We start from the raw sequence: 14,655 nt of genomic DNA on the forward strand, positions 1-14,655 counted from the left end.
CAGGCGGGAACCTTATAAACGTATTTAAATCGGGATCGTAGGCTGATCATATGACCCCAACACAATTTCCGAGTTCCACTGGGGACGCTGCAAGTCCCTCCCAAAAACAGCAGCAGGTGCCCCCCCCGGGGTCGCCTCCTCACCACCACAAGAGTACAAAAGTCGACTTCCGCTCGCCACTGCGGTGCGGCCATGGGTTTTAGTTGAGCGCCGGCCGCTTGCCGATCACATTCAAATGAGGCCTGACCCTGGGACTGGCGTGGGCCTCCCGCTGGGGCGATCGTTCCGCCCGGCGCCCACTCTGTATCTGAATATCGCCCCCCCACCCACTCACTGAGTGACACGGACCGAATGTTCCCGGTTCAATCCCTGATAATAGATTGGGAGAAGGGGAAGTGCAACGAGACCTGGGTGTCCTTGTGCACCAGTCGCTGAAGGTAAGCATGCAGGTGCAGCAGGCGGTTAAGAAGGCAAATGGTATGTTGGCCTTCGTAGCGAGAGGATTCGAGTACAGGAGCAAGGATGTCTTGCTGCAGTTGTACAGGGCCTTGGTGAGACCACACCTTGAGTATTGTGTGCAGTTTTGGTCGCCTTATCTGAGGAAGGATGTTCTTGCCATGGAGGGACTTCAGCGAAGATTCACCAGACTGATACCTGGGATGGCAGGAATGACGTATGAGGAGAGATTGGGACGATTGGGCTTGTACTCGTTGGAGTTTAGAAGAATGAGAAGGGATCTCATTGAAACGTATAAAATTCTGACAGGACTGGACAGACTAGATGCAGGAAGGATGTTCCCGATGGTCGGGGAGTCCAGAACCAGGGGTCACAGTCTAAGGATAAGGGGTAAGCCATTTAGGACAGAAATTAGGAGGAATTTCTTCACCCAGAGAGTGGTGAACCTGTGGAATTCTCTACCACAGAAGGCGGTAGAGGCCAATTCATTAAATATATTCAAGAAGGAGTTGGATATATTTCTCAAGGCTAAAGGGATCAAGGGGTATGGGGAGAAAGCCGGGACCGGGTACTGAATTTGGATGATCAGCCATGATCTCATTAAATGGTGGAGCAGGCTCGAGGGGCCGAATGGCCTACTCCTGCTCCTATCTTCTATGTTTCTATGATCACGGCCGAGTTAGCTAATCTTAGCCAGGGCACTGGCTGTGGTGCTACAGCTGGCCACAGCTTGGGGGAGGGGTTGGGAATCAGCCACGGTTCCCACTCCAGAAGCTGATTCCCCACTCCGGGTGGTTGGTTCCCATTCCAGAGGTCTGACTCCCACTCCAGAAGGCTCTCCGATGACTCCTATTTGGAAATCTGAGTATGTTGACATTGGGTGAAGACCAGCCTGGGCTCAGGGGTGAGGACCAGCCTGGGCTCAGGGGTGAGGACCAGCCTGGGCTCAGGGGTGAAGACCAGCCTGGGCTCAGGGGTGAGGGCCAGCCTGGGCTCAGGGGTGAAGACCAGCCTGGGCTCAGGGGTGAAGACCAGCCTGGGCTCAGGGGTGAGGGCCAGCCTGGGCTCAGGGGTGAGGACCAGCCTGGGCTCAGGGGTGAGGACCAGCCTGGGCTCAGGGGTGAGGACCAGCCTGGGCTCGGGGGTGAAGACCAGCCTGGGCTCAGGGGTGAAGACCAGCCTGGGCTCAGGGGTGAGGGCCAGCCTGGGCTCAGGGGTGAGGACCAGCCTGGGCTCAGGGGTGAAGACCAGCCTGGGCTCAGGGGTGAGGGCCAGCCTGGGCTCAGGGGTGAGGGCCAGCCTGGGCTCAGGGGTGAGGACCAGCCTGGGCTCAGGGGTGAAGACCAGCCTGGGCTCAGGGGTGAGGACCAGCCTGGGCTCAGGGGTGAGGACCAGCCTGGGCTCAGGGGTGAGGACCAGCCTGGGCTCAGGGGTGAGGACCGGGCCTGGGCTCAGGGGTGAGGACCGGGCCTGGGCTCAGGGGTGAGGACCGGGCCTGGGCTCAGGGGTGAGGACCGGGCCTGGGCTCAGGGGTGAGGACCAGCCTGGGCTCAGGGGTGAGGACCAGCCTGGGCTCAGGGGTGAGGACCAGCCTGGGCTCAGGGGTGAGGACCAGCCTGGGCTCAGGCGCGAGCCAGTGGAATCGCACACAACAAGAGCCAGTCCCTCAGGACAAGAGAGCAGGAAAGGCCAACAAAAAGAAACTGGAAAGCAAACACACTTCCTGGGCACTGTGGTACCCTTATGCCAACATGATATATGATACAATTCAGGTGCAGTGCCCTGTGATACCCGGGGAGGGGTGGCAGAGGCAGTGAAACATGTACAGGTGGAGACTTTGGGCAATTCTTCACAGAGTGCAAATAGAAAACAACAACAACTTGCATTTATATAGCGCCTTTAACATAGTAAAACGTCCCAAGGCGCATCGCAGGAGCGGTTATCAAACAAAATTTGACACTGAGCCATATAAAGAGATATTGGACAGCAAAATACTGCAGATGCTGGAAATCTGAAATAACAACAGAAAACGCTGGAAAAACTCAGCAGGCCAGGCAGCATCGGTGGAGAGAGAAACAGAGTTAGCGTTTCAGGTCGAAGATCTTTCGTCAGCGTTTTCTGTTATTATTAAAGAGATATTGGGACAGGTGACCAAAAGCTTGGTCAAAGAGGTCGGTTTTAAGGAGCGTCTTAAAGGAGGAGAGAGGCGGAGAGGGTTAGGGAGGGAATTCCAGAGCTCAGGGCCCAGGCAGCTTAAGTGACAGCTACCAAAGGTGGAGCGAAGGAAGTCGGGGATGCGCAAGAGGCCAGAGTTGGAGGAGCGCAGAGATCTCGGAGGGCTGTAGGGCTGCAGGAGGTCAGGGACAGGGAGGGTGGGCTTACTCTACCTGTGCCGCAGAGGCTCGTACTGCTCCACTGCTTTCCTCGGCTGTGGTCTCTCTTGGTTGCTCAGCGAAAGGTTCCTCTGCCTTTGTGCAGGTCAACTCGGCCTTCAGCTGTGTCCCCGATTGGCTGTTCCCTCGCTGACCCTCGCCCCCTGACCCCTGAGCCTCGACCCGCTGCTCAGGCTGCAGGTACCTGTCCGGGATGAAGACGCTGTAGCCCGCAGTGCTCAGAACTCTCCTCTCCGCGATGCATAAACTGAGCCAGGCGGATCGCACCAGCTGGACTTTGGGAGGCAGCGCCTCCAGCTTCAGGAGGCGAAAGGCGCGGTCACAATCCATCCCATCGTCTATGATCACGTGGGTAACAGCAGGGCAGAACGCAAGGCTGACCCCCCCGCCATTCTGTACAACCTGCTTCTGAAAGAGCTCTGTCCTCGCCTTCCCGATCCCTGCCTGGACGATGTACGCCGTCACTCCACTCAGCCAGGGCTCTGTAGAAATGGGATAAAGAAAGGGTGGGAATTCGAAATGAAAGTCAATGCCATGGAGCAGTGACATGTGCTACTGACCCTTGAAGGGGGGCTGGGACCACCAGCCCTTGGCTCTGCTTGGTGTGAAGCAGGCAAAGCGGAATGGGGGGGACGGGGACGGGAGGAACCTACACGACAAGCAAGCGTAACCAGAGGTCACAGATTTAAAATAATTGGCAAAAAACTAGAGGGGAAATTAAGAGAATTTTCTTCACACAGAGGGCTGTTGTGATCTGGATCGCACTACCTGAAAGGGAAGCAGATTCCACAGGAACTTGAAGAGGATTAATTTGCAGGGTTTTGGGGGAAAAGCTGGGGTGAGAGACTAAATTGGACAGATCTTTCAAAGAGCCAGCATAGGCACGACGGGCCGAATGGCCTCCTTCTGTGCTGTAAGATTCTACGGCAAGAGAGAGGGAGCAGAGTCATTCCTCTGACTCACCAGCAGCAACACTGGGGAGAGCTGCTATTTAACAGGTGCATTAAGCCCAGTAACCCATTGTGTGATAATATTCGATTGTTGTTTCTTCGTGATAGTGTAGAATTCGGACTGTGCAGAATGCGTCACCCACAGAACTGTTTCTGCATTATTCCCAACAGAAGGCTAACACTCGATTATCGAGTGTTACTGAACCAAGGTTTAGCAGCAGCTCTGATGCCCACTTTCTCGACCGGGGAGTGATTTCTGCCATGGCTGGGGGACGGGGGTGCAGGGCTTTGGTAAGAGAGGGAGGGGAAGAATTAAATCTTGGACCGTGAAGCAAAACTCCAACGCTCCATTCTCGCTCTCTCCCGCTGCGAGGGTTATCCTATCCCAGCAGCTAACTGAATTCTGAGACTCCAATGCAGTGCTGAGGGGGTGCTGCATTGCTGGAAGTGCCGATCTTCTGATGAGATGTTAAATCAGGGCCTTGTTTGGATGGGTCAAGTGGATATTAACAGATCGCGGAACAGCAGGGAGTTCTCCTGGTGCCCTGGCTAGCACTTCTCACTCAACTAAACTCCACCAAAAGACAGAGTAACTGGCCAACCACCTCAATACTCTTTGTTTGGGATCTTTCTATGCACAAAATGGCTGCTGCGCTTGCCTACGTGGTGTGTGGTGTGCCTCTGAAAGACATGTTAAGATGCTAAATGAACAAAAAGACTTGCATTTCTATAGCGCCTTTCACAACCTCAGGACGACCCAAAGCGCTTTAAAGCTAATGAAGTACTTTTTGAAGTGTAATCACTGTTGTAATGTAGGAAACACGGCAGCCAATTTGTGCACAGCAAGCTCCCACAAACAGCAATGTGATAATAACCAGATCATCTGCAATAAATACACGATTATAAAATTCTAACAGGACTAGACAGACTAGATGCAGGAAGGATGTTCCCGATGGCCGGGGAGTCCAGAACCAGGGTCACAGTCTAAGGATAAGGGGTAAGCCATTTAGGACTGAGATGAGGAGGATTTCTTCACCCAGAGAGTGGTGAAACTTGCAGTGGGAGGGGGAGGATCCAGTTGTCGTGGTCCATGTTGGTACAAACGACGTAGATAGGACAAGGAAGACGGTTCTGTTAAAGGAGTATGAGCAGCTAGGGGTCAAATTAAAAAACAGAACCTCAAGGGTAATAATCTCTGGGTTATTACCTGAGCCACGAGCGAATTTGGCTAGGATAAATAAAATTAAAGAGTTAAATGCGTGGCTCAAAGACTGGTGTGGGAGAAATGGGTTTTGCTTCTTGGGACACTGGCACCAGTACTGGGACAGGAGGGAGCTGTTCTGTTGGGACGGACTCCACTTGGCCAGTGCTGGGACTAGAGTCCTGGCGAATCATATAACTAGGGCTGTAGAGAGGGCTTTAAACTAATTAGTGGGGGGGAGGTTTCTAGAGAGCAAATCATAGAAATGACAACAGAGAAGGTCATAGACTTAGGTAGCAGTGGGGGAATTAAAAAACAGAATGTGTCAGGAAGGGACAGAAGGTATGGAGTAAAAAGTAAAGTACTAAAAAGGGAAAAAACAGGAACTAAGTGTTACAAAACATATTTGAAAGTTCTTTATCTGAATGCACGTAGCATTCGTAACAAAATGAATGAGTTAACGGCACAAATAATGACATATGGGTATGATCTTGTGGCCATTACAGAAACATGGCTGCAGGGTGACCATGACTGGGAATTAAACATACCAGGTTATTTAACAATCAGGAAGGACAGGCAGGAAGGGAGAGGAGGTGGGGTGGCTATGTTAATAAAGGAAGGAATCACTATAATACAGAGAAATGATATTGGGTCAAAGGAGCACGATAGTGAAACAGTTTGGGTGGAGGTAAGGAATAATAAGGGGAAAAAAACACTAGTGGGTGTAGTCTATAGGCCTCCGAACAGTTGCAACTCTGTTGGACGGAGTATTAATCAGGAAATAGTTGAGGCTTGTAATAAGGGAACAGCTATAATTATGGGGGATTTTAATTATCATATTAACTGGACAAATCAAATTGGGCAGAGCAGCCTTGAGGAAGAGTTCATTGAGTGTATTAGGGATGGGTTTCTTGAGCAGTATGTAACTGAACCGACCAGGGGGCAAGCAACCTTAGATTTGGTCCTGTGTAATGAGACAGGATTAATTAAAAATGTCCTAGTAAAGGATCCCCTTGGAATGAGTGACCATAACATGGTTGAGTTCCATATTCAATTAGAGGGTGAGAAGGTTGGATCTCAAACAAGCGTGCTGAGCTTGAATAAAGGAGACTATGAAGGTATGAGAGCGGAATTAATGAGAGTAGACTGGGAAAATAGATTAAAGGGTAAGACGGTACATGACCAGTGGTGTACATTTAAGGAGTTATTTTACAACTTCCAAAAAAATATATTCCACTGAGGAAAAAAGGGTGTAAAAGAAAAGATAGCCATCCATGGCTAAGTAAAGTAATTAAGGATAGTATCCGACTAAAAACAAGGGCATATAAGGTAGCCAAATCTAGTGGGAGGATGGAAGATTGGGAAGTCTTTAAAAGACAGCAAAAAATAACAAAAAGATTGATTAAGAAAGGGAAGATAGATTATGAAAGTAAATTAGCAAAATATATAAAAACAGACAGTAAAAGTTTCTATAGTTATATAAAAAGAAAAAGGGTGGCTAAAGTAAATGTTGGTCCCTTAGAGGATGAGACCGGGAAATTAATGGTGGGAAACATGGAGATGGCAAAAACACTGAACAATTACTTTGTATCAGTCTTTACAGTAGAGGACAATAAGAATATCCCAACACTGGACAAACAGGGGGCTCTAGGGGGGGAGGAACTAAATACAATTAAAATCACTAAGGAAGTGGTACTTGGTAAAATAATGGGACTCAAGGCGGATAAATCCCCTGGACCTGATGGCTTGCATCCCAGGGTCTTGAGGGAAGTAGCGGTAGGGATTGTGGATGCATTGGTAATAATTTTCCAAAACTCACTGGACTCAGCAAAGGTCCCGGCAGATTGGAAAACTGCTAATGTAACACCATTATTTAAAAAGGGTAGTAGGCAGAAGGCTGGAAACTATAGACCTGTTAGCCTAACATCTGTGGTTGGTAAAATGTTAGAGTCCATTATTAAGGAGACAGTAACGGGACATTTGGATAAACACAATTTAATAGGGCAAACTCAGCATGGTTTCATGAAGGGGAAGTCATGTTTAACAAATTTGCTTGAGTTTTTTGAGGAAGTAACATACAGGGTGGATAAAGGGGAACCAGTGGACGTAGTGTATTTAGACTTCCAAAAGGCATTTGATAAGGTGCCACACAAAAGATTATTGCTCAAGATAAAAAATCACGGGATTGGGGGTAATATTCTGGCATGGGTGGAGGATTGGCTCTCTAACAGAAAGCAGAGAGTTGGGATAAATGGTTCGTTCTCAGATTGGCAACCAGTAACTAGTGGTGTTCCGCAGGGGTCAGTGCTGGGTCCCCAACTCTTTACAATCTATATTAACGATTTGGAGGAAGGGACCGAGTGTAACATATCAAAGTTTGCAGATGATACAAAGATGGGACGGAAAGTAGTGAGTGAGGAGGACATAAAAAACCTGCAAAGGGACATAGACAGGCTAAGTAAGTGGGCAGAGATTTGGCAGATGGAATACAATACTGGAAAGTGTGAAGTTATGCACTTTGGCAGGAAAAATCAGAGAGCAAGTTATTATCTTAATGGCAAGAAACTGGAAAGTACTGTAGTACAAAGGGATCTGGGGGTCCTGGTGCACGAAACTCAAAAAGTTAGTATGCAGGTGCAGCAAGTGATCAAGAAGGCCAATGGAATGTTGGCTTTTATTGCTAGGGGGTTGGAATATAAAAACAGGGAGGTATTGCTGCAGTTGTACAAGGTATTGGTGAGGCCGCACCTGGAATACTGCATACAGTTTTGGTGTCCATACTTAAGAAAAGACATACTTGCTCTCGAGTCAGTACAAAGAAGGTTCACTCGGTTAATCCCGGGGATGAGGGGGTGGTCATATGAGGAGAGGTTGAGTAGATTGGGACTCTACTCATTGGAGTTCAGAAGAATGAGAGGCGATCTTATTGAAACATATAAGATTGTGAAGGGGCTTGATCGGGTGGATGCGGTGAGGATGTTCCCAATGATGGGTGAAACTAGAACTAGGGGGCATAATCTTAAAATAAGGGGCTGCTCATTCAAAACTGAGATGAGGAGAAACTTCTTCACTCAGAGGGTGGTAGGTTTGTGGAATTTGCTGCCCCAGAAAGCTGTGGAAGCTACATCATTAAATAAATTTAAAACAGAAATAGATAGTTTCCTAGAAGTAAAGGGAATAAAGGGTTACGGGGAGCGGGCAGGAAATTGGACATGAGTCTGGGTTCGGAATGGTCATGGCCCTGTGGGTAGTGGAGCGGGCCCAGGGGCCGTGTAGCCTTGTTCTGCTCCTACCGTGTTCTAATTCTGTTAGATTTCAGGAGATGGTTTTATTCCTGTTCCTGGCTGGGGTGGAGATCGCCTTTACAGAAGGTAAGTACTGTAGAAAAAATAGGGACAGAGTGATCTCCTGGAAGAATTTCGATCGCCTAGATGGGTCGGAGAGGAATTTCCCAGATTTTTTTCTCCCAAATTGGCCATTGGGTCTTTATCTGGTTTTTCGCCTCTCCCGGGAGATCACATGGGTTCGGGTGGATGCAGAGTGATAGAAGATTTGAGGTTAGGATCAGATCAGCCATGATCTTATTGAATGGTGGAGCAGGCTCGAGGGGCCGATTGGCCTACTCCTGCTCCTATTTCTTATGTTCTTATGTTCTTATGAACCTGTGGAATTCTCTACCACAGAAGGCAGTAGAGGCCAATTCATTAAATATATTCAAGAAGGAGTTAGATATATTTCTTGAGGCTAAAGGGATCAAGGGCTATGGGGAGAAGGCAGGGACAGGGTACTGAATTTGGATGATCAGCCATGATCGCAATGAATGACGGAGCAGGCTCGAGGGGCCGAATGGCCTACTCCTGCTCCTATCTTCTATGTTTCTATGTCTTTCTTTCATTAATCATCTGCAGATTATGGTTAGTTTCCATCGGTTTCAACATCCGCACTGCAAGGCCGAAGGTGACGGTTCGCTCTACCTTTATCGACTTCCTCCGGCTTTGCTTTCTTCTGGGGCTCTCCGGCTGACGGGATGTCCTGCGCTCGTTTCACCTTCCAGAATGCCTTTACGATGCCCTGGGGCTCCATGCGCTGCAGTTAGGGCGAGCGGTGAACCAGCCTGTTCAGCGATGGGCAATTTACTTTCACAAAATAAAACACTTCCAATATCCCCCCCCCCCCCACCTCCATTTCCCCCTCTCCTCCCAAAGGTGCTGAATCTACTGGTGGCCGTGGCGCTGCAAGGCTGAATCGGCCCTCCGGTAACTCGCCCAAAGACTCTTTCTTCTCCTGTGGGTCTAGATAGTAAGTATTGGCAGACTATTCAACCGTAGAGGCCATCACAGCCGAGTCCAAATCTCACCTTGCCCACAAATCCACATGTGCTAATGGTTAAAAGCAGCAGTTACTGGATAGTGATCAGCAGTAGCAGCCCTGGCTGATTCTCCTCTCTCTCACCTAGGAGTACCAAAGCGAATGTGTAGCGGCCCCATCTGACAGCTGCTGACTCAACACAGGCCGGGAAAGGAAGGTTGGATCATCCTGACCGGTTTGATTCAGCACCAGGACAGGCTCTGCATTTACCCACAGAGTCACTGCTGCCTCACTGTGGATGGGGATCAGGAATTTTATCTTTAGAGAACTCGCATCACACCAACTCTGTCTCATTGCCTTTCTTTGTTAATTTACTGCCTGTCCTAGTTGCCCCGAGATGCTGGCAAGGCAACGTTTCTTGTCCCTGGCTGTCCTGAGAAGCCAAGTGCCATTACCACACTCTGCCCGCCCGTTGTCTTGTGCCCCGAGGGCAGGTCCTAACCCAAGTCTCACACGAGATTCGTAAGCCACTTACGAGGGAAGGAGTAGCCCAGGTGGTTCCCCGTCGCCCTCCTCCTAGCAAGAGGGTTCGAGTACAGGAACAAGGATGTCCTGCTGCAGTTGTACAGGGCCTTGGTGAGACCACACCTTGAGTATTGTGTGCAGTTTTGGTCGCCTTATCTGAGGAAGGATGTTCTTGCCATGGAGGGAGTGCAGCGAAGATTCACCAGACTGATACCTGGGATGGCAGGAATGACATATGAGGAGAGATTGGGTCGATTGGGCTTATACTCACTGGAGTTTAGAAGAATGAGAGAGGATCTCATTGAAACTTATAAAATTCTAACAGGACTGGACAGACTAGATGCAGGAAGGATGTTCCCGATGGTCGGGGAGTCCAGAACCAGGGGTCACAGTCTAAGGATAAGGGGTAAGCCACTTAAGACAGAGATGAGGAGGAATTTCTTCACCCAGAGAGTGGTGAACCTGTGGAATTCTCTACCACAGAAGGCAGTTGAGGCCAATTCATTAAATATATTCAAGAAGGAGTTGGATATATTTCTTAAGGCTAAAGGGATCAAGGGATATGGGGAGAAGGCAGGGACAGGGTGCTGAATTTGGATGATCAGCCATGATCTCGTTTAATGGCGGAGCAGGCTCGAGGGGCCGAATGGCCGACTCCTGCTCCTATCTTCTATGTTACTATGTATCCTCACAGTTTTTATCTTCGGAGCACCTTCTCCTAGGAGGGCTGCAAGCAAGGCTAAAGATCCCCTCCCCTTTACAATGGGAGGGGGACACCCACACCCATCAGACTCAAGTACCCCCACTGGACGTAAGCCCAGTATTCAGAGCTGGGTCTCATAAGAATATAAGAAATAGGAGCAGGAGTTGGCCATAGGGCCCTTCGAGCCTGCTCTGCCATTCAATAAGATCATGGCTGATCTTCCACCTGAACTCCACTTTCCCGCCCGATCCCCATATCGCTCGATTCCCCGAGAGTCCAAAAATCTATCAATCTCAGCCTTGAATATACTCAAAGACTGAGTATCCACAGCCCTCTGGGGCAGAGAAATCCAAAGATTCACCACCCTCTGAGTGAAGAATATCCTTCTCATCTCAGTCTTAAATGGCCGACCCCTTATCCTGAGACTATGCCCCCTAGTTCTAGACACTCCAGCCAGGGGAAACAACCTCTCAGCATCTACCCTGTCAATCCCCCCCAGAATCTTGTATGTTTCAATGAGATCACCTCGCATTCTTCTAAACTCCAGAGAGTATAGGCCCAGTCTACACAATCTCTCCACTCACTGGGACTGTCTGGAATGGGGTCCGAACCCAACCCTTCTGACTCAAGAGGCGGGAATGCTACCCCTGAGCCAGTGGTCACTCAGTCCAGACTAGGTACGGTTTAGAGAGCAGTCTAGTCTCTGCTCACCGGGGCTGTCTGGAGTGGAGCTCGAACCCTTCACCTTCTGACGCAGAGGCGGGAATGCTAGCAAAGGTTCACTCACTACTGTACTTGACTACAAAGGAATCCTGCACCCTTGCACTGTTTCAGAGCTCTCTGATGGGTCAGGCGCCTGAATCAGTATCTTTGCAGCAGCTTCAAGCGGCAGGGAGATTTCTTTCTATTGAAAATACTTCCCTTTTCTTTCCCTTCTCCTTCAGCTGTAAGCGACCAGTGCTGGATCTTCATGGGTGAGTGAGATGTTAGAGCTGAGCTGCCTTCATACCAACATGTGAACATGCCGGACACAAAAACACCAGCTGGTCCATCTAACCTGTCCCATGCAGTCACAGAACCTTAGAGCACAGGAGGCCATTCGGCCCATCGTGCCTGTGCCGGCTCTTTGAAAGAGCTCTCCAATTAGTCCCACTCCCCCTGCTCTTTCCCTGTAGCCCTGCAAATTTTTCCCCTTCAAGTATTTACCCAATTCTCTTTTGAAAGTTACTATTGAATCTGCTTCCACCGCCCTTTCAGGCAGCGTGTTCCAGATCACAACAACTCAATGAGTAACAAAATGTTTCCTCATCTCCCCTCTGGTTCTTTTGTCAATCACCTTCAATCTGTGTCCTCTGGTTACCGACCCTCCTGCCACTGGAAACAGTTTCTCCTTATTTACTCGATCAAAACCCCTCATAATTTTGAACACCTCTATCAAATCTCCCCTTAACCTTCTCTGCTCTAAGGAAAACAACCCCAACTTCTCCAGTCTCTCCATGTAACTGAAGTCCCTCATCCCTGGTACCATTCTAGTAAATCTCCTCTGCACCCTCCTTAACATAGAAGATAGGAGCAGGAGTAGGCCATTCGGCCCCTCAAGCCTGCTCCGCCATTCAATGCAATCATGGCTGATCATCCAAATTCAGTACCCTGTCCCTGCCTTCTCCCCATATCCCTTGATCCCTTTAGCCTTAAGAAATATATCTAACTCCTTCTTGAATATATTTAATGAATTGGCCTCAACTGCCTTCTGTGGTAGAGAATTCCACAGGTTCACCACTCTCTGGGTGAAGAAATTCCTCCTCGTCTCTGTCCTAAATGGCTTACCCCTTATCTTTAGACTGTGACCCCTGGTTCTGGACTCCACCGTCATCGGGAACATCCTTCCTGCATCTAGTCTGTCTAGTCCTGTTAGAATTTTATAAGTTTCAATGAGATCCCCTCTCATTCTTCTAAACTCCAGCGAGTATAAGCCCAATCGACCCAATCTCTTCTCATACGTCATTCCTGCCATCCCAGGTATCAGTCTGGTGAATCTTCGCTGCATTTCCTCCATGGCAAGAACATCCTTCCTCAGATAAGGCGACCAAAACTGCACACAATACTCAAGACGTGGTCTCACCAAGGCCCTGTACAACTGCAGCAAGACATCCTTGTTCCTGTACTCAAACCCTCTCGCTACGAAGGCCAACATACCATTTGCCTTCTTAACCGCCTGCTGCACCTGCATGCTTACCTTCAGCGATTGGTGCACAAGGACACCCAGGGCTCGTTGCACTTCCCCTTCTCCCAATCTATTGCCATTCAGATAATAATCTGCCTTCCTGTTTTTGCCACCAAAGTGGATAACCTCACATTTATCCACATTATACTGCATCTATCATGCATCTGCCCAATCACCCAACCTGTCCAAATCATACTGGAGTTTCTCGGCATCCTCCTCACAGCACACATGCCCACCCAGCTTTGTGTCGTCTGCAAATTTGGAGATATTACATCTAGTTCCCTCGTCTAGATCATTAATATATATTGTGAATAGCTGGGGCCCAAGGACCGATCCCTGCAGTACCCCACTAGTCACTGCCTGCCACTCGGAAAAAGACCCTTTTATTCCAACTCTTTGCTTTCTGTCCGCCAACCAGTTCTCTATCCAAGTCAGTACCTTGCCCCCAATCCCATGTGCCTTAATTTTGCACGCTAATCTCTTATGCGGGACCTTATCGAAAGCCTTCTGAAAGTCCAAATACACCGCATCCACTGGTTCTCCCTTATCTATTCTACCAGTTACATCCTCAAAAAATTCCAGTAGATTAGTCAAGCATGATTTACCTTTTGTAAATCCATGTTGACTTTGTCCAATCCTGTCAATGTTTTCCAAGTGCTCTGCTATTACATCTTTTATAATGGACTCTAGCATTTTCCCCACTACCGATGTCAGGCTTATAATTCCCCGTTTTCTCTCTGCCACCTTTTTTGAATAGTGGGGTAACATTAGCTACCCTCCAATCCATGGGAACTGTTCCAGAGTCTATAGAATTTTGGAAGATGACCAGCAATGCATCTACTATTTCTAGGGCCACTTCCTTAAGTACCCTAGGATGTAGATTATCAGGCCCTGGGGATTTATTGGCTTTCAATCCCGTCAATTTCCCTAACACCATTTCCTTACAAATACTGATTTCATTCAGTTCCTCCCTTTCATCAGACCCTATGTTCCCCGACATCTCTGGGAGGTTATTTATGTCCTCCTTTGTGAAGAGTTGTGCCCAGAATTGGACACAATACTCCAGCTGAGGCTTAACCAGTGATTAATAAAGGTTTAGCATAACTTCCTTATGATTAAGACATTCCCTACACACCCGGATCCATTCCCGGGAGAGGCTTAAAAGCGGGATAAAACCCAAGGCCAATTACAGGAAAAAAGAAATCTGGAAAATTCCTCTCCGACTACCCAAGGTGATCAAAGCTAGACCAGGAGACCTCACTGACCATGGCTCATGTTACTTGGTACCCACCTCTTGTATGACTTGATGTTCGGCCCACCCAGGAACGCGTCCAGCTCTTATTTGAAGGAATTCACCGCACGAGTGGGCAACCTGTTCCATAGGTCCACTATTCCCTGGGAAAAGAAGAACCGTTTAACATGTAAACTCACTCTCCTCTTGCGTAACGTACATGTGTGACCTCTGGTCCTGCCCAAACTAACTGACATAATTTGCCCGCTGGGACACAATCAGCTTCCTTCACTATTTTATTGACAGCGATCAAATCACTCCCCGCCCGCCCCCCCCACAACTCTCGAACGTATCTCTTCTTCTTCTTAGGCAGTCCCTCGGAACCGAGGATGACTTGCTTCCACATTAAAAATGAGTTCTCAGGTGACTGATGAGTCCAATGCGGGACCTACAGTCTCTGTCACAGGTGGGGCAGACGGTGATTGAAGGAGCGGGTGGGTGGGGTGCTTGGGTTGACATGCGCTCCTTGCGCTGCCTGCGCTTGGCTTCCGCTTGCTCCCGGCGAAGAGACTCAAGGTGTTCGGAGCCTTCCCGGATGCTGCTTCTCCACTTTGTGCGATCTTGGGCCAGGGATTCCCAGGTGTCGGTGGGGATATAGACCCAT

At 49.0% G+C, this 14,655-nt stretch overlaps 1 protein-coding gene across 2 annotated transcripts in view; it reads right to left on the reverse strand.

Moving 5' to 3' along the window:
• Window positions 1-14,655, reverse strand: part of LOC147113261 (DNA polymerase lambda-like) — a 58,129-nt gene that overhangs the window by 41,506 nt on the left and 1,968 nt on the right. For both annotated transcript variants that reach the window (XM_085994148.1, XM_085994147.1), the window contains exons 2-4: window positions 14,052-14,155; window positions 8,975-9,114; window positions 2,844-3,331 (exon numbers count right to left, since the gene is read on the reverse strand). In XM_085994148.1, the coding sequence (XP_085850274.1) occupies window positions 2,844-3,331; window positions 8,975-9,083 (597 nt within the window). In that variant the 5' untranslated portion in view covers window positions 9,084-9,114; window positions 14,052-14,155. The remainder of the gene's footprint in view (window positions 1-2,843; window positions 3,332-8,974; window positions 9,115-14,051; window positions 14,156-14,655) is intronic.

Source organism: Somniosus microcephalus, chromosome 8 (assembly GCF_052327205.1).
Source record: "Somniosus microcephalus isolate GS21.2 chromosome 8, FLI_Smic_1.0, whole genome shotgun sequence".
Taxonomy (NCBI): Eukaryota; Metazoa; Chordata; class Chondrichthyes; order Squaliformes; family Somniosidae; genus Somniosus; species Somniosus microcephalus.